This window comes from Ceratotherium simum, chromosome 32, assembly GCF_057802395.1.
Source record: "Ceratotherium simum simum isolate JZ-2026a chromosome 32, ASM5780239v1, whole genome shotgun sequence".
Lineage (NCBI taxonomy): Eukaryota > Metazoa > Chordata > Mammalia > Perissodactyla > Rhinocerotidae > Ceratotherium > Ceratotherium simum.
Genome location: NC_141931.1, coordinates 32,855,981 through 32,875,063, shown reverse-complemented (window position 1 = coordinate 32,875,063; position 19,083 = coordinate 32,855,981). Strand labels below are relative to the sequence as shown.

The 19,083-nt window shown below is 54.1% G+C and overlaps 1 protein-coding gene across 1 annotated transcript in view; it reads right to left on the bottom strand.

Moving 5' to 3' along the window:
- The window catches only part of ADARB2 (adenosine deaminase RNA specific B2 (inactive)), a 452,750-nt gene that overhangs the window by 29,343 nt on the left and 404,324 nt on the right, over positions 1–19,083 (bottom strand). The window contains exons 5-7 of the mRNA XM_087420916.1: positions 15,837–16,005; positions 12,249–12,403; positions 4,126–4,294 (exon numbers count right to left, since the gene is read on the bottom strand). Coding sequence (XP_087277042.1) covers positions 4,126–4,294; positions 12,249–12,403; positions 15,837–16,005 — 493 coding nt within the window. The remainder of the gene's footprint in view (positions 1–4,125; positions 4,295–12,248; positions 12,404–15,836; positions 16,006–19,083) is intronic.

The following is a 19,083-nucleotide window of genomic DNA, read 5'->3' as shown; positions in this document are numbered from 1 at the left end:
GTTCCCAGACAGTAAGGGAGTTGTGGGTGGTGGCATCCTCTGGGACGCCATTCCTGAGAGATGGTGACTGTCTTCTCAAGTCTGATGATGAGTCTCAGGTGAGTCTCATCTGCCAGGCCCACCTCTCCCCTCTGTCTCCTGCCTTCACGCACTGCTCTTTGGGATCCTGATCCCTGTGTGCTCGCTGCCTCCTGAGCGAGAGGACAGACTGTAGAGCCGGCCTCAGATCTGTTATTCTAGACTCTGGTGCACTTGCGTAAAGTCCCCTATGGCACTGACATTCAGCGGTATGCTATAGCGAAAAAACAAGGGCACCGTTTGCAGCTTTTGCCAATTTCCATGGTGTACATACCACCCCTGAGGCCGGTTTCAAGGGAACAGCGTGAAGTCACTGAGTGCAGAGTTGGGATGAGGTAAGCGGGAGCGCGGCATTCTGTAGCGTCTCCACCATGTGGATACGATGGGTGTCGATAACTTCCAGAGCAAAAGTAATGGTAAAGTGTAGTCAAGTCATTAGGAAGTGGTGAGTTTTGAGTATTTATGCCTTTGTTTTAATATAACTTATTTAGTTGTAAGTTTATGTAATTTAATCTTTAGTAATGACTGTTTAACAGTTGGCTTTCAAAATTGCCTGATTGTTGTCAGCTCTCACAGGCTGAGTTGGCTCCAGCACGCCCCGTGCCGGGGATGGTGTGTCTGGTTGTGGGTTTTACAGCCAAGTGTGACCTGCACCATTTTCCAGTCTCCTGGAGGAGGGACGGACTTGCACATCTTTGTGGCCTCAGACCTTCACTCTCCACGCAGAGCCTGGATGTCATCGATTCACCGAGCCTGAATGTTTCACCTGCACTGGTGGACGAAGGGTCCTTTATTCTGAACTTGCTTAAGGCCTAGGTTTAACTTTGTTTCTGCACAGGACAGAAAACAGATGAGCACATACAGTATCAGATGGTCTCTTCTGAAGCCTTTGCACAGATAATGCATGTTGCAGCTGCTTATAGTCCTGATCATTACTGTGACATATGCTCCCACTCAAAAATGGCAACTGTGTCTCATTCTGCAATGCTCGTGCCGTAGCGCTGATGTCCTCCTCTCGTGGTCAGGGCCTGACTGTGGTGGGTGCACCAACATTTCCACGCCGAGGGGGAGGCCGGAGGCCAGCACCTCTGCCTGACCCAGGCGGGACCATGCAGAGCTGGTGGCACTGCTTCTTCATCCTCATCACCAATGAGTATTATCCATCAAGAGCCACACATGCACCTCACGGTGACAGACACCGTGCAAACAAGTGACAAGACCTTAGACGCAGCAGACAGTGGGGGAGGAAAAGGAATTCCTGCCACTTCAGTGCAGGGCACGGGGTGCAAGTGGAGCCTGAGGAGGGAAAGGGCATCACTGGGTGGAGCGGGGAGGACAGCTAGTGATGATGAGCTTGAAGTGCAGAGGAGGCAGAGAGGGGAGAGGGCAGGTGCATGCAGGGAGCAGATGGGTGTGGGACAGAGAGACAGAGACAGAGAGAGTCAGAGACAGAGACAGAGAGAGTCAGAGACAGAGATAGAGTCAGAGACAGAGACAGAGAGAGTCAGAGACAGAGACAGAGACAGAGTCAGAGACAGAGACAGAGAGAGTCAGAGACAGAGAGAAAGACGGAGAGAGTAAGAGAGAGAGAGAGAGAGACAGAGAGAAGGAATGACAGACAAAAAGAGAAAGAAAAAGAGAGAGGGGAAGAGAAAACAAATAAGACAGACTCAGGAAGGTGGGAGGGGGAGTCCAGGGACTGGGGGCGGGGAGGGGAGGCTGGGCACCACGCCCTCTCCAGGGCCCCTCCAGTCCCACTGTGTCCCTGAGTGGTCTGGCCCCAGATTTGGGGACTAGACTAGGTGAAAGGAGACAGACTACGGGTTGAGCTTGAACCCCTGGCTCCTGTGGATGAATTCCTGGGTCAGCTCAGGGAGAGAGCTGCCCCCAGGCCTCCAGAGCCCTGAGGATCAGTGTCCCCAAACATTGACTCTTCCTCAAAAGCCTCTAGAATCTTCTCAACCCAGGACACTGTTTGGAAACCCCTGGAGAGGGATGCAATGTGGACTTTGGTTCTTCATGTAGATTTTATTAAAAGGAGCAAAACCTGGCTTATGAGCGGCTGCATTGCATCGACGTGTGTCAATGACACACGTAACTCGGGTTTTGTAGCCGGAGTTTAATTTGCTGTCTGTTGACGTTTAAGATCCCGGAGACAATGAAATTTCACCTCTAGAGCATTAATTCACTTCATTTTTCTAGGGAGTCAGGGAGTTAATTTAGAAACCCAACGCAAACTTAGGGCGCCGAGAGGATTTCAGTTAAGGTGAGAATGGCTGCTCTATTTCCTGCTTCACAAATAGATGAAAATAATACAAAAGAGGAACACATTTTCTTCTGAGAGATGAGCTAACGACTGCTAGCTCCTCTGATGCAGGAATCAGGGCTTTGATTCATTGTCATCAGGCCGTCCCGTTGCTGTGCTGGGGAGAGCGGTCACAGCCAGGGAAGTGAGGGCCCCATCACTCCTGCAGCCGTATCCTAATTCCCAAGAGGATTTGGATCCTGTTCTTGTTCTCCAGGGCTGAGGTTTATCTGCAGAGGAGGGAGGGAGGGCCCTGAGGAGTTGGAGAAGGCAGCCGCTGTCCTGCAGGGCAGGTCTGCAGCGGCCTGGCTCCCCATCCTTCCCCCGAGCCTGCGATGCCTCCTGGGCTCCCGGCTGCCCCTGGGCCCGTGAGTCCACGAGGGTTGCCTCCACCTCTGATGGCTCTACTCTCCACATTCCAGGAGAAAGGCGCCAATGGACGAGTACTTTGAGTTTTGATAGGTAAAGGAGGCTTTCAGCCAGTCAGCAAACGCTGGGGGAGCAGCGGGATGTGCCCAGCCTGCGTGGGATAACAAACAGGCAGACAGTCCCACCTCACAGGGCGTCCACGTGCTGGGAACCACGCCTGGCACAGTGCACGTACCTGGGCCCTGCGGGGTCCCCACCTCCTCACGTGCTTCCCTCGCAGCTGCTGAGACTCCACTCCCCTCTCCTCCTGTAACCAACCATCTTCTCAGCTCCTCAGAGCTTCACTGCAGATCTGTCCACACAAGCAGCATCTCGGGCAGCAGCGTGGTTGGAATGGGGGGTGGGTGGGGGCCTGCCCGAGACCACATTTGCACGGCATGCGCTGTGTTTACTTAGTTTATGGATTGCAGGTTAGTGAATTTATCCGAGTCTCTAAAGGTGTTCTGATTCACTCTGAACACACCTTATGCCCGCCGTCCAGTGGCTTGGGGCTGTTTACCGCTCCGTCAGGTAGCGTCTAACTCTCCCTGCACCGCCCACCTCCCCTGCCCCCGGTGTGGTCTGTGACCACTTTCCAAACTGAAGTCCCAGAAGTGCACCCAGTCGGGGTGGCACATCCTGGAGTACAGGAAGGGAGGTGGGGGAGCGGGGTGGCTCTCACGCTCGCAAGTTCTACCCACCCCGATGAGAGGGAGCCTTTGAGGGGCGCCCCATGCCCTTTCTGCAGATCCCTCTCCCTCCACTGGGCAGTACTGAGGGTCCCCGCGGGAACCTTCAAGTGGGGCTTTTGAGAATTCCTAGGAGACTGTCTCATGGCTGGTGGGGGGCTTTCAGCTGACAGCACAGGTGGACACGTTTCCTAAAGTTGGTCAGGTTTCAGCGAGGGGTAAGAGGCCCCAGGGGGCACCCCTCACTGAAGGCGAGAAGGCCTGGGGTGTGGGGTGTCTGTGGGGTGAGGTGGGGGCTGCTGGGGGGCCGGGTACCTGGGGGTGGGCTGGCCCCGGGGGTGCTGAGCAAAGATAGGCTGAGGGGAGAGCACCCTTTGCCTCCCTGTCAGTCCTGGGGGCCAGCCTGGCAGTGCCCAGACCGTTTGGAGGTAGACCCATCAGAGCATCTGTCTGTCTGTCTGCAGCGGGACTTTGTTTGCTCAGGGCACTTCTGCCTGAAGCACACGGAACTAAAAGTGTGACCTGTGAAGGAGGCGAAGGGGCGAGGCCCCCTCCCCTGATGACACATTCCCTGTTCCTGCTCCAGCTTGGAGCCCCACCAGACCTCGAGATGTCGGTCAGTCGAGGAAAGCGAGGGGGCTGTACCTGGCGATCTTGTCCGTGCAGGACATGGTGACGAGCTGCTCACCCAGCAGGACGCCGTCCCACGTCTGCACCGCGCTGGGGCCCCGGACGGGCACGGTCCCTTCCCCTGACTCGATTTTCGTGCGCAGATGCCCTCGGAACTTCCTGACGATGTGTTTGCTGCTGTTCACTAGGAGAGAAGAGGCAGCCATGAGGGGGCTGGGGTTCCCCGACTTTGAGAGACATGCGGGGTCCCCAGCTTGGAGTGGTGGAGGAGGAGGGGGACGTTTGCCCGGAAAACATCTCAAGGGACCCCAGTGCCATGGCCAACGGGCTAGGACGGGGAAGCATAAATAGGTGCCAGGGCGGGAGGAATTTCTTCTCTTCAACACTGACGTGCAGAGCCAGGCTCCAGAGCGCACGTCTAGACCGAGTGAGCCAGCTTCTCATAAAGGGCCAGACAGTGAATGACTGAGGGTCTGCAGCCACTTGGTCTCCAGCAACTCAGCTCTGCTGCCAAAGCACAAAACGGCATAGACAGTCAGCGAACGAGCAGGGCTGCAATCTGTGACACTTCATTTGTGGATGCTGAAATTTGAGTTTCGTGTAACTTTCACGTGTCATAAAATATTATTCTTTTCACTTTTTTTAGCCATCTAAAAATGTAAAAACTATGTTAGTTTGCTTAGTTTAGAGAAAAGGTGGTGGGTGGGATTTGGCCTGAGGGCTGTGGTCTGCAGACCCAGGTCTAGATTTGAATCCTGGCTATATTGTTTCCTAGCTGCATAACTTTGGAAAAGTTACTTAAAACTACTGTGACAGTTATTTCATCTTAAAGTTGGGATAATAATGGTGACTACCTCCTAGGCTGTGGGGATTCAATGAAACAGGACACATGAGCTGCTAGCACGTGCCTGTTCTTACCCCGGGTCCACATGAGGCAGGCACAGAAATGACTGACGTAGCCTATGGGTGGGTCCCTTCCATGTTCTCCCTCCTTTCCTTCCCAGAACCCTCTCGACAGCACCCCCCCCACACACATACTGCATACCCTACAGTTGTTTGGAGAACTAACATGAACAAGAGGAAGATTAAATTTATTTTTTCTTTCTTTAAGAAAGTTCTGTATGATAAGTCTGGATTATATTGTAACATGGAAATGGTTAACTGCTTTGTGTACAAATTACATATAACATAGCACAGTGACACCAACCTTTACATACATATGATGGCATGTGTGGATACTAAATGCTTTCTTATAAAGCTTCTATTTAAGTTTTAAAAGTTGTGGAAATGGGATTTCTCCCTCATTTATCTTCACTGAAGGCATAAAAAAAAAATAACGTGGGTTTATATGGGAACCTTCTTTTACAAATCTCAAAGAAATTTCCAGTATATTTTCTAAGAACTTAAGTTCTTTTACTACATATCTATGGTATCTAAAGGCCATCTCTTGGGAAGAAAGATTGCTGCACTCCCTCGGAGAAAGTAAACTTTTGAGAGGTTTCAGATGGTTTTTTGACCTTGCTACCAGCCAGGTACCTGATGGATCCAATTTGGATTCGTCTGTGAGGCATCCATGGAAGGAAGAATGAAGCTGAGAGATTGAGCCTGGGTGGGCACAGCCAAGGAACACCTAGCCTTCCCCCAGGTAGAGAGCAAATCTCTTCTTTGCAGGTTTAAATGGCACTAGGAATCAGTTGGCGATGACAATGACGATGATGATGATGGTGGTGGTGATGGTGGTAGTGAAGATGGCGATGGTGGTGATGGTGATAGCAAGGAGGAGACAATGATGATGATCATGATGACGTTGAAGAAGATGATGATGATGAAAATGATGATGGTGATGGTGGTGGTGATGATGACAATGACAATTATGATGGTGATGATGATGATAAGGAGGAGGAGGGTGATAGTGGTGGTGGTGGCGGTGACTCTGATGATGATGACAATGACAATGATGATGGTGATGATGATGATGATGGTGCTGCTGCTGCTGATGGTGATGATGACAATGAAGATGTTGATGATAACAAAGAAGATGATGATGGTGATGATGAAAAATGGAACATAAAATAGTTCATATGACTCAAAACACTTGAGCAAACCTTTGGTCTGACCTGACTTTTGACACCATCCGGGTGGGGTCTTTATCACATCAACTTCCTGTGGCAGGCAGCACTGGGCAAGTGGAGGTCCAGCACACCTAACAGTTTCCAGTTTACCACAATGTTAGGGACTTGACTCTTCTATGTGGGGGATATTTTCTCAGGGAATATGCTACTTGCTGTCCCTCTCTGGTAATTATAGTATCCTTATCATTCTGTCATTCAACTATTGTGCCATTTTCCAGACCTCTAAAGTTGCCTGTTATATCGTAAGGCTTTTCTAAGTCCCTACCCATTGCTTCTGCACAACTAACTTCCCGTGAAGTAGACTTTATAGTCCGTTAGTGCCATGACAGCAGGGAGGCCTGGCTTGAGTTAAAAACTTATTTCTAGGAGTTAACCCAAAGTTTTCAGGTGGATTAATTTTGCCTGAAGAGCCAGGTGCAGGAGATGGTCCTGAGGAGTGTTTATTTTTGGTGGTGTTAAACCTCAGGCTGTCTTCTTTAGCACGCTCCCTGATGAGCTCCATCAGTCCCAGGAGGGCTCTGAGCGTCGGCCGTCTCGTAGAGCCTGTTTCCTCAGGCTCTTTCTTGCCTAATTGAGAGAGGCAGGAGGGAGTTGAAGATGGCACTTAAAGCAGAACAAAATGCCAGTCCAAGCAGAACGTGCAGGGAACTGTACCTAAATAATCTGTAGTGGATTTATAGTGTGCTGGGGCAGTGGAGGTGTGAAAACTGAAGATCCTGCCTGCCGTGTGTACGTCAGTACGCCCCAGTCCATAAGGATATTCTATGCTGATTCTAACATTCCATGTCTTTGTTATAGCGTTATTAATCTAAAACCCTTACTTTTGGAGATTGACGTCAAGATACAGTGAAGGTAGTGATACGCTTTAGAAAATTGTTCAAGTGAATCTTTTATTTTTGGGAGAGAATCAAAAGTTGATGGAGACAAATGGCCACAGAGGAAATCCAAAGTCCAGCTAGGGAGCCACGATCTATCTAAAAAGTGGGACGTGGTTGCAGCAGGGGTATAGGGGAGAGAAAGAGAGCCAGAAATGGGGAATAAAGCATAGGAGAGGAAGACTATATATATATGTATATATTTTTTTTCGCTGAGGAAGATTGGCTCTGAGTTAACATCTGTTCACATCTTTCTCTATTTTCTATGAAGGATGCTGCCACAGCATGGCTTGATGAGCGATGCGTCAATCTGCACCCGGGATCCAAACCTGCGAACCCTGGGCCACCAAAGTGGAGCATGTGAACTTAACCACTGCGCCACCGGGCCAGCCCCAAGACAATATTTTAAACACCAATTAAACTTAATTTTCAAATCATCTTCAAGAGTTATATCCCAGAAAGCATACCTGTGAAGTGGCCTTCTATTTATTGTGGTAATAATATCTACAGTATCTGTCATGTGGTCATGTGGGTGTCCTTTGTCTTACTTGATGAAGATAGTGATGTGATGATGGTGAATTTTGAGGCCATTTAAATTCATCGATCCTACAAAGCACGAATGTTGTTGTATATTGCATGCTTCTGTAAGTCAGCAGGCAAATCTGAAGACAGGGATTTCAGGCAGCGTGTTTGAGGCTCTCTGACTTCCTGTGGGATTTTGGTTCAATCTCTTGACCTGCCCTAACATACAATGAGTGCAATTGGCTTAGAACATTCTAGGCATTTAGCACAGCTTGTAAGACACAACATAATCATGCTATTTCTCGTGGCATCTTGTGGGAGAAAGATTGGAGCATTTAACTAAGCTGGTGGGTGATACTGACTCTAGTGGTTGTTTACACCTGCCTAGAGAATTTTCTTACTGTGCTCTGCTCTGCGCTCCCTCACTCTTTGAAGGAAGGGAGAACAATCTAGGAATTCTGTTCAGAACTAGGCTTAGACCCAGTCGTGTCATACGTGTGCCTGAAGATCCTGATGTGTCAGACACTGTTGAGTGTGTGTGTGCATGCTCATTCACGTGCGCTTGCCTGTATGTGCATGTATTCTTATGCATGCGTGTGCGCTTATTCACCTGTGTACTTGCTGTGTGTGCACGTGTTCTTATGCATGTGTGTGCACGTGTTCTTATGCATGTGTGTGAGCTTATTCACGTGTGTACTTGCTGTGTGTGCGTGTTCTTATGCATGTGTGTGAGCTTATTCACGTGTGTACTTGCTGTGTGTGCACGTGTTCTTATGCATGTGTGTGCGCTTATTCACGTGTGTACTTGCTGTGTGTGCACGTGTTCTTATGCATGCGTGTGTGCTTATTCACGTGTGTACTTGCTGTGTGTGCGTGTGTTCTTATGCATGCGTGTGCGCTTATTCACGTGTGTACTTTCTGTGTGTGCGTGTTTTCTTGTGCATGTGTGTGCGCTTATTCACGTGTGTACTTGCTGTGTGTGCGTGTGTTCTTATGCATGCGTGTGCGCTTATTCACGTGTGTACTTGCTGTGTGTGCACGTGTTCTTATGCATGTGTGTGCACGTGTTCTTATGCATGTGTGTGCGCTTATTCACGTGTGTACTTGCTGTGTGTGCGTGTGTTCTTATGCATGCGTGTGCGCTTATTCACGTGTGTACTTGCTGTGTGTGCGTGTGTTCTTATGCATGCGTGTGCGCTTATTCACGTGTGTACTTGCTGTGTGTGCGTGTGTTCTTATGCATGCGTGTGCGCTTATTCACGTGTGTACTTGCTGTGTGTGCGTGTGTTCTTATGCATGCATGTGTGCTTATTCACGTGTGTACTTGCTGTGTGTGCGTGTGTTCTTGTGCATGTGTGTGCACTTATTCACGTGTGTACTTGCTGTGTGTGCACGTGTTCTTGTGCCCGTGTGTATTTGTGTGTGGTATGTATATGAGAGAGAGAGAGCAAGCGGGGGTTGGGGAGGAGAGTTGGGGCACAGCTGCAGGTGATGGAGGGGCGAGCACGCTGCAGGCCTGTGTAGGGGTGACAACAGCTCCTTGCAGACCAAGTGAGGGAGGGAGAATAAAGTGCACCAGGGCGATCGGGACCAGGCAGGCAGCATGCTGGCGAGGGGAGAGAGGCTGTCCCCGGAGTGGGCCACGTGGTGGACAGCGCCTCGGAGGCCTCGGTCTCCCGTGCTAGAGCTTCTCCCAGATCGTGACGAGCTCGTCAGAACCCATGACGACCTCAGGGGGGTGGACTGAGCACATCTGTGCTGTGCAGTCTGCATTTGTGGACGCGATGATATCTCCGGGAACTTCGGGGTCATGTGCCCTTGTAGGAGCGTGAACCCCAAGGCTGTGGGGCAGTCAAGCAGGGTTTCTGCAGGGTTAGCTTGTAGGAGGTGGACACGCTGACCTCTGGGAATGGCCCTGTGGGGTCTGTCCCCATTGACTGTGCCCCACAGGAGCCCCTTAGAGCAGAGGTCCTCTCCTCCGTGTCCAACCGTCTTTGAAGAGGAGCAGAAACGCTACCCGAGTGAGCAACATGCAGAGCCCCCCTTAATGGCAGTGAGTTCCCTCTAAAAGGAAAAGTATTCCTCAGCGTCATGCCTTCCTCAGGAGTGTGCAGAATGCTAGAATTCTCTCTAAGAGGCCCTTCCAAGCAGGGGACAGCAGGAAGTCTTGTCCTACTGAGTGAGCAAGCGAAAGGTGCTGTATGACTCTGGGCTGACGAGCCCGTGGGGCAAACGCCAGGTGCCCCTTCTCGGCGGTGCCCAGTAGGACACCTGGAAGAAACTCCGCCTGAATAACTCAGGAGCAGCAGCTCGTGTTTGCCTGGCGTATCTGCAGCAAAATGTGGGGAAAAGCTTTATTTTTTTCTTCCACGAGCACCTGCCACTTCTTAAAAGCACCATGAAATAAAAGACATCTGTGTCTGGAAGTGAACCCCAGGGTGCATGTGAGATGTATTTGTTTGTTTTTCTAAACCACCAGCTTTGCAAGTTGGAATCGAAGGCTGGGGAGGCCACAGTGGGTGCTCAATGTACAGGCACGGGGGCCCAATGAGCTAGAACCGTCCCTCCGGAGAGACCGCGGGTCTTGGGCGTGACTGAGGCTCCCGCCGTCCTCACTCAGCCGTCAGACTCCTGCTGGGAGGAAGCTGGATAAATTAAGGCCGGCCCCAAACGTCCTGTGGACTCTTCCTCCCAGAACCTGGGGGCTCCTAGGCTGGGTCTTCATGATGCCAAGCCTTTCAAGGGAAAATGGAGAGTAATGCCAAGTAGCTGTCTAATGGGCCACATGTCACGGTTTTATAGGGGAGTTGGTGTCACGTGGATCCGGCTGATGAATATCTCCAGGAGAAGTGAGTCAGCCTCACATTGTCCTTCCCCTTCTTTCTCCTTCTGAGACTGCGTGGTCTCACCATCCCCCAGGGCTGCAGCTGCACCCACTGCTCATGTGGCCGGGTCCCCCCAGCCCTCCCACCCTCCTGGGGCAGTCCCTTGGGAGGTCCCTAATATTTAGTGGGTTCCCTTCTCTCGATTCTCAGTTCGACTTGATTCTTCCGTTTACATCCATAGGGTGGTATTATGCGCTGAATGTGTGTGTCCCTTAAAATTCATATGTTGAAGCTCTAACCCCTAGTGAGATGGTATTTGGAGGTGGGGCCTCTGGGAGGTAACGTGGTTTAGATGAGGTCATGAGGGTGCAGCCCTCATGAAGGGGTTAGTGTCATCATAAAGAGACCCCAGAGAGCTCCCTCACCCCTTCCTCCATGTGAGGACACGGGGAGAAGACGGCTGTCTGTGAACCAGGAGGTGGGCCCTCACCAGACACCAAATCTGCTGGTGCCTTGATCTCTACTTCGAGCCTCCAGAACTGAGAAATAAATGTCTCTTGTTTATGAGCCACCTGGTCTGTGGTGTCTGTTACAGCAGCCCAAACAGAGTAAGCCAGTAATGAAAACGTTACTTGGAATCCCACCATGGAGGATTCCGTCCAACCTCTCCACAGGGGAAACGACGGGCTTGGAGGAAAGTTGGCAAACAGGAGAAAGCCTTTTCCTGGACCAGCCTCCAGTCTCAGTGTTAGGGAACTAGATTAATACGTGCAGGACGGAACAACACTGTTCCTCCTGCACCTGCCTTATCTTTGGTGAGGGCGCCCGCCGCAGGCCTGGAATGCAGCAGCGTTCAGAAAATGCTCATCTTTCCTTCCTTTGGTGATTGGGACACAAATGTAACCTTGCATGGGGGAACTTCAGAAACGTTTAAAACTGCGTCTGCTGTGTTTCTACTGTACATTCTCCCCCAAGCACAAGACGAAGCCTGGGTGCCCCCACGTCTTTATCGGGACGAGATCCCTCATCCCATGCGTATATTGAATTTCACTGCCGACATCAGAAGATTTGCCTCGTTCTGCTTCTAAAGGATTTACGTGTGTGTGGCGTGTCCACAAGTATGTGTGACACACACACAACAGCAGTAGTAGAATCTCCTCCCTCCACTTATGGAGCAGCCACAAGACTGTTTCTTTCTCCCTGGAGACACCCCGATGTTGTCGGATCCACACCAGGGAGACCCCGAGCGTGTCCCCCCTTCTGGAACAGTGTCACCTCTCAGGGGTGGCGTTGACTGCCCTCTGTGTGCACCTGCTCTGCTAAACTCCCCGAGAGGCGGGTCCTGCCCGGGGGGCTCAGCACGGAACCCTGTAGGTGACGCTGTTGTGGGCATCACCCACCACTCACTTAGCTAAAAAGCAGAGCTTTAGTCTCCCCAAGGTTGCAAATGAAGGCAAACACAGCCACCTGGAGTTTCTCCCACTCCGTCTAATTCTCGCCTCCGTCCTCCTTCATCCTGTTCTCCAGACTGGGACGGGGTCTGTCTGACCGATTAAAATGGAGCGGAACCGTGGCCATCAAATAGCTAATTTTAGACTCAAGCTCCTCAGCTCAGATGGTCTGGGCATTTCAGACCAGGATTTCAGAGGCTGTGTGTGCAGATCTCTGCAGCCGCAATCCTCACAGCGTCGGAGGGCCCGGCCACACCGCCAGCGGCGGCAGCACAGACGCCCGGAGCTGGGTTTGGGGCTGTTTGTAAGAAAGAGGGAGAGGCGCTCTCTTACGTCTGTCTGTTGTGATCTCGTAGGGCGAGTTGAGCCGCGCGTCTCCGCAGGGGGAGGTGCTCACGTAGAGATGGAACAGCACATTGTCTCTCAGCCTGTAGCCGCCCTCCTTCAGCCGCATGAAGACGGAGCGCTCCCAGTCCTCACGCCGCTTGCTAGGGTCGGAGAGAGGGTCCAGGTCACTATCCACCACGAGCCGGCCCCATGCTCCCACCCGCGGACGCTTTTGTCCCGTTTTGGGTGGTTGCCCCCCAGTTTTTGTCCTCCTCACCCTCCGCGTTGTGTTTTCTCCTTGCATGGAAACTCCTAGACCAGGCCACAGTGAAGCCGCGTAAAAGCGAACATGACCCGCGGACACTCTGTCACCTCACCTCCCTAACAAACATTTCCATCTCAGGCTCATCGTCTACACAGCCTGTTTCCCAGCGGGTGTTATCCATGTCTCTGTATTTATAACACGCAAGCTTGTGGGTTCACAAGCCCTCCTGTGGCACTATCTCAGGGGTGGGGGCACTGTCGCTTTGATGTGAGCTCCGTGGGCAACACGATTCTGAGTTACAAGGAGAAAAGGGACTTTCTGGAGAGTGGGGGGGGCCTGGCCTGCAACCCAGTGGGGAATCCCGTGCATGGATCTGCTGTCCTTCTGCATCCGACCACAGAGAAGGTCGAACAGCCTCTGGGGGCCCAGGCCTCTGCACTTGGAAGTCTCCTGCCTCCCTGTCTAGTCTTAGCCGGCGAAAGGGCCCTGTGCTGAGCCCGCCTGGCTGCCCTTCCTCCCCGCTCCTAGTCTCCCCAGGCACAGGCAGCCTGCTTTTTGCCGCTCTTGCTGTTTCTACACGTTCTGCCCCATTGGTGACGGATTCTGTTTTCCCTGGTCCTGAGATCACACAGGCTGCAGAACAGACATTTTCTCCCCAGGAAACCTGTGAGGCATCCCGCCAGCCTTTCTGCTTCCCTGCCTCTCCTTCTGATGCCAAACACTCCCGCCCCAACTCTTGCAAAGCAGGTCCCGTCCCCCTGCCGCCCCCCAGCCCCCACCCCTCCCAGGACCTTGGAGCAAAGGCCCAGCCCTGGATCTCCACTGCAGAGCCTGGCACACCCTGCGCTGTGCTCGGCTCGCCGTTTGCTGGCTCTCTGCAGCCGCTGCTCACCCCCACAAGGGCAGGTCCTGAGTCCCTCCCAGGCAGTGGCTGGTGCCATCTGTGACCCAAACCAGAGTTAGGGTATTTGGAAATATTTCTGATTGAGCAGTTGGATATTAGGAGAGAAACTGTTCCCCACATTTGGAGAGACTGGCAACTCCCTTCCCCCACATTCAGCTCGGCTGCACCCTCGGCAGCCCTGGGACTGATGAGGGACAGGATATTAGGTATATTAGCCTGCTGCTCCCTGCTCCGGCGCTCAGATGAGAATCAACCGAATGTATTAAGGCATCTTTCCTGTGAGTCTGCTGGGCACACCTGTGGGCCGTGCTTCCCTTTGTGTGGCTGCTGCACGTGCCAGGGGCACGCCTGAGTCACTCCCAGAGCCCCCGAGACCCCATTATTAGTGGGATTGAGGAACACTTCTTCAGAGGACGGGGAAGGCTGGCAGGAAGACGCAATGGAGACAAAGACGCCCACAGCCGTCAAGTCTCCATGACCGAATCGCTAGGTGCTGGTATGCGCCCGGATGGTCCTGTGCTCACCCCTACCTGTGACTCTGCTCCTGCTCAGCACATCGTAGAGAGAGATGCCAGCACAGGTGAGGGCCGGAGCAGGTTGCCCAGAACCCTGGGCCTCCCACCATCGGAGCACATTTCCTTTCAGAACGCCCCTCTTAGAACAGAACATGTTTGGAGGAGGCAGGAAACAGACAACATCCGCAAGCCCAGCACCGGCCCTCCCGTCGTGTCCTGGGGACAGGCTGGGAAGTGGAGCGCATTCGGGACTGGGAGTGGGGGTGGGGGACGCAGGAAGACAGTGGAGTCGAGCCTGGCCTGTGTTTCAGCCATGCTCCGAGCTGCTGCCTGGGGACAGGGGAACCTGGCCTGGGGCTTGTTCGGTGGCACTTGAGCCCCGGGGCTGCAGGATGAGGCCGGGGGTGGGGGTGGGGGGGAACAAAGCAGCAGGCTGTCTCACAGCCCAGTGTCTGAGGGGAGGCTGTCCTGCAGAGGTCTGTGCTCTGTGAGAAGTTTCCTTGGCTGAGAAACTCTTAGAAAAGAGCACGGACTGGGGTGGAGGGAGGCGCCCAGCTCTCCCAAGCTTTTCTGTGGGTCGGAGGCACGAGCCTGGTGGAGATACTGAATCGTGGATCCCCTGCGGAGGGAGGCAATATCGTGGAAATGGAGTGGAGGTGTCACTGGCGCCCTTCTGTGCTGGAATGGAGGTGACTGGGTATAGGCCATTGCTCCAAGTAACATGGTGTCCCTGTCTCAGCTCCCTCCGCGCCCCTCCGCGTTTCTGTTGGGATGTCTTTCCTTCTTTCTTTTTAAAACATAAGGCTAGTTCTGGGATCAACAACTGGAGGCTGGTGGTGGGAAGAGTATTGCTTTCACTTCAACCCACAGGAAAGGGGCAGTTTCAGCCAGAGCTGGGTGGGCTGCTCCTTTGGGGGACACCTCTGCGCTCCCCCACTGGCCCTGCAGTGCCGTCGTCCCCTTGTCTTTGTCACCTGGAATGTGCGTAGCGACCTGCGGAGACGCCTTGAGTGACCGTTGGCAGTGTGTGGCACATGGGCGGCTGTGGCCGACCGCCCTCTTTCTGAGTGGTTTCCTTGACTCTGGACGGCATCCTGGCCTCGTGAAGAGAGCCTTGTGCCAGCCGCCTGTGCCTTTACTCGTGGGTGCTGTGGTCATAGGGAAATGCTGGCCATAACGACCCCCTTGCTATGGACTGAATGTTTGTGTCCCCAAATCTATATGTTGACACCTGACCCCTAGTGTGATGGTGTTAGGAGGTGGGGCCTTTGGGAGGAGATTAGGTCATGAGGGTGGAGCCTCATGGTGGGATTAGTGCCCTTATAAAAGAGACCCCAGGGAGCCCCCTTGCCCCCTCCTCCCTGTGAGGACACGGGGAGAAGGCGCCGGATCTGCCGATACCTTGATCCTGGACCTCTAGCCTCCAGACTGTGAGCAGTCGGTGCTCGGGGCTCAAGCCACCCGGCCTGTGGTGTTCTGTCATGGCAGCCGTGCTGATAAACGGCTCTGAACATCTTAATAGACGCTGTTATCAAAGGGACTGGGGGGACGGGGGCGTGTGACAAGATGCGTTCATACGTGTGGGCGGTGTGTGGGGGATGACGTGTGCACCCTGCACACCGTCTGCTGCCGTCACCCATGGGCAAGCAGGTGCTTCCTGGAGGGAGCCCTGAGAACCGCGTGGAAGACACGTGGAATTCCAGGATCTGACCGGCCCGTGAGCTCAGAGCAGCCAGCCGTCTGAATGAAGCCGCGTGCTTCAAGCTCATGGCCCGCACCCCGCGCCAGGGTCTGCCAGCACAAAGGCAGTGCCAGTTCTGAGCCAGCTGTGGGCCACAGCCGCGATGCGGGGGTCACCCGCAGGGCCGCGGGCTCGCGTCCAGAGTGCGAGGCCGGGACTCGCCGCTTACCTCAGGTGCAGCTCCAGCTGTGCGTACAGGAAGTGGACGAGCGCCCTCCGGGCCACGACCTCCGCGTGGCAGTCGTTGACCACCAGCCCCTGGTCGCTGAGGTACTCGCCACTGATGCACTTGGTGCCCGAGGACAGGACGACGACCTGCGCTTGCCTCGCGTCCAGGCCTGGGGGACAGAAAAGGGGTCAGCACACCGCACGCCGCCCTCCCTTCGCCTCGTCTGACCCGCAGGCCCGCTGCCCGCAGCCTCTTGGGATCTGACGAGCACCAGGTGGCTGCTGCATCATGGGGCTTTGCTTAGCGACAGAGGTGCTTTGGGGATCGCGTGCCCCCCTTGATTCAAGACTGTGCCCCAGCGAAGCTCTCATTCCCAGAGCTCCACTTACTTCTCAAAACCAGGAGGCACCTGACCACGTGCACACATGGATTCTCTATCTGATGGACACAGAGGGTCTGCATCTCCCCATGTGTGTGCAGTGGGGTCCTGGGAGCAGATGGGCGTGACCGAGATGGTGCAGCAACCTACCACCCAACAAGCCACACCGGACCACTGCCAGCACCCAAGCCGGAGGGAGAGGAAGCTGGCGGCCTGCTGGATTTCGGGCTGCCATTTAAGGGGAAGGGCACAGAGCCGGTGGCCTGGCTGTGCACCATAATCACCAGATTCATCCCGGAAATCCTGCCACCCCCGCCCCACCACCAGGCCTGTGGGCTGAGCATTGCATCCCAACTGGAAGATTCTCTGATGGGAATGTGTTGTGCACAAGAAAGGGTGGGAGTGGGGGCGTCAGACAGCTGAGGACCCCGTGACAATAGGCCCCTAGCCTTCGGGTCATGTGCTGGCTTCATTGTCCTGTGCGGAGCCAGCTGTCCCTGAGAGCCACCCAGGACAGCGATGAGCTGACCTGGGGCCAGGGTCCTTCAAACACGTCTGTCTCCGAGCCACCGGGGACCCGGCCTCTTGTTCCCACATATAGACACACTTCTTCCCCGACCTACTCGCCTCCCCAGGGCTTTGCTGAGCAAGTCTTTCCCCGACCAGGAAGCCCGGGCCCCCTGGTCTGGAGGAGTTGGAGGTGCCAGTGTCGCATGCTTGGTGATCTGTGCCCAAGAGCACTTGTGAAAAGTGCAGCCTGGGCCTCAAGGGCTGCTGCCCGACACCTGGCCCGAGAGGCGGTCAAGGCAAACCGACTTGCAGCAGGGCCATCCCCACTGGAGTGACGCCTGGCCCAGTGCGTCCCTTTCCAGAACCGCATTGCACAGATGATGCTGGGGGTGCAGGGCGGTCTGCAGGGGCGCGGGGCCTCCCTTGGGCCCACACGGAAGTGGGAGCTCTGCACACCTGTGGCACGGCTCCCCGGGACCCCAGCCTGGCCTGGCCTGGTGTCTGGGGCCGCATTTCAGGAGCGATGTCTCTGCTCCCCGAAACTTCGGCTTACACCCAAGAACAGACATTGCGAATCAACAACAGCAGGGAAAACGCGCAGAGTTCTCTGATTCAGCGCCACCGGGGCCTCCATTTTCCCTGAAGAGCCACAGGACAGATGGGAGATGAGCAGCAGGTAATAAAGTCTCCATTCCATCCAGCACTTTCCATCCTCAGGGGCCTCTGAGCCCTACAGCGCGGCGGGAGCGCAGAGGGGCGCCCTCGTCTCTGTAGGGCTCTGTGGCAGCTGCTTCCTGGGGCCTCACAAACCCCGGGCTCAGTGTGTTTTCATGGGTTTGTGGTGACAACGAAGAAGCCAGGCTTCTGTTTGCCTGTGGCTGTCACATCTGATGACAGAACGAATCTCATCAGCTCCACGAGGACCAGCCTCATATAGACTCACAGCAGGCCCGAGTTATACTGTTACTGTTATTGTTAGTGCTCTTTATATATGGTGAGAGCAGACTTTTGAGGTCAGTCTCACTAATGGGGCAATTTTCTGACTCTGTCTGAGCCCCAGTTCCCAGCTGCAGAATGGGGGAAATGCTGGCTGCTGCCTAGAGAGCCCCCTCCACACCGCTCTTGGCCTCAGCGTTTTCCCCTTTCCCACCATAGGATCAGCTCTGAGGGCAGGAGCCCATGAACCACACGTGCAGTGGAGCCTCCATGGCTTACTTTTCACAGGACAAATCTCATCAACAAAAGTGATATTCTCTGCAAGAATGGAAAACAAACAAAACAAAAGAAACCTCAAGAACAAACCCCAAACTCAGTGTCCTTAAAATGTGCATCGCCCTGCTGTGTTAGAGGGACTGCAGGGGCCACGAGTCAGTCGGTTCTTTCTCCTGGTCTCAGGGTCTTGTGGGTCTAAATGTAAATGCAGCTATGTTTTCTCTTCACTTAGATGGAGATTTCCTCCCGGGCAGGAACCAGAATTTCCACAGAACAGTCCCAGAAGGGGCCCCTGGAGAGTCCCTGTGACGAGGTGGATCTCTCGGGACCGTCCAGTCAGTGCTCCTGGGTCCCTGACACGTCTGATTTTCCAGGTGCTCCCTCGGGGAATCGAGAGAACGGTGTCGGGACCCCCATGACCTGTCGTAGCTTTAACAGACGTCCGCGCTCTCGGGATCCAGGTTCTGGGCTGCGTGTGGTCGGTACGGACGCGACAATGAGCAGCCGGTCATCCCCACTCTGTTGAGTGCCCCGGTAAATACACGACGGGCCGTGTCTCTAAAGACGTGACGTGCCCGTCAGGGCACACTGGAGCGAACGTTCTGTGTTCAGTGAAGGCGACAGTGCTGGGCATGTGATGGTTCTTTGACGTGCTCGTTGCTCTGACCTGAAACTTTCCGCCTCAAGGACTTAGTTCTACAGCCTACATGACGTCCGCCCCGCTCCTGCCCCCACAGTGTGGCTCCTCCTTGGAGACAAAACGGGAGTCAGGAGGAGGAACGGCAAGGATGAGCAGCTGCCGGTGAGCCCAGAGGGAGGAAGGAGGAGTGGGGGAGAGGAGGGCGCATCTGGGCCCTGGGCTGTAGTCCGAGGGCCGACCCTCGTATGTCAGGGGACCGCCCGGGCAGAAGGACACAGCTGCAGCGGCATTTCCCGCGGCCTGTCCAGGCCCCCCTTCCTTCCTCGGTCTCCATTTCTCAGGCCCTGAAAACTGCCCGGGTCCTGGCCGGGTTGGTCACCGCTGTCCCCTCTCTGCTGAGGTCTGCCTGCGTGGCCATCTCAGAAATGACTGGACAATTACTTCCCTACGCTCTGGGCGTGAAGTCTGCAGTGACTCTGCTTCAAGAAAAGTGAAAATAGAACACA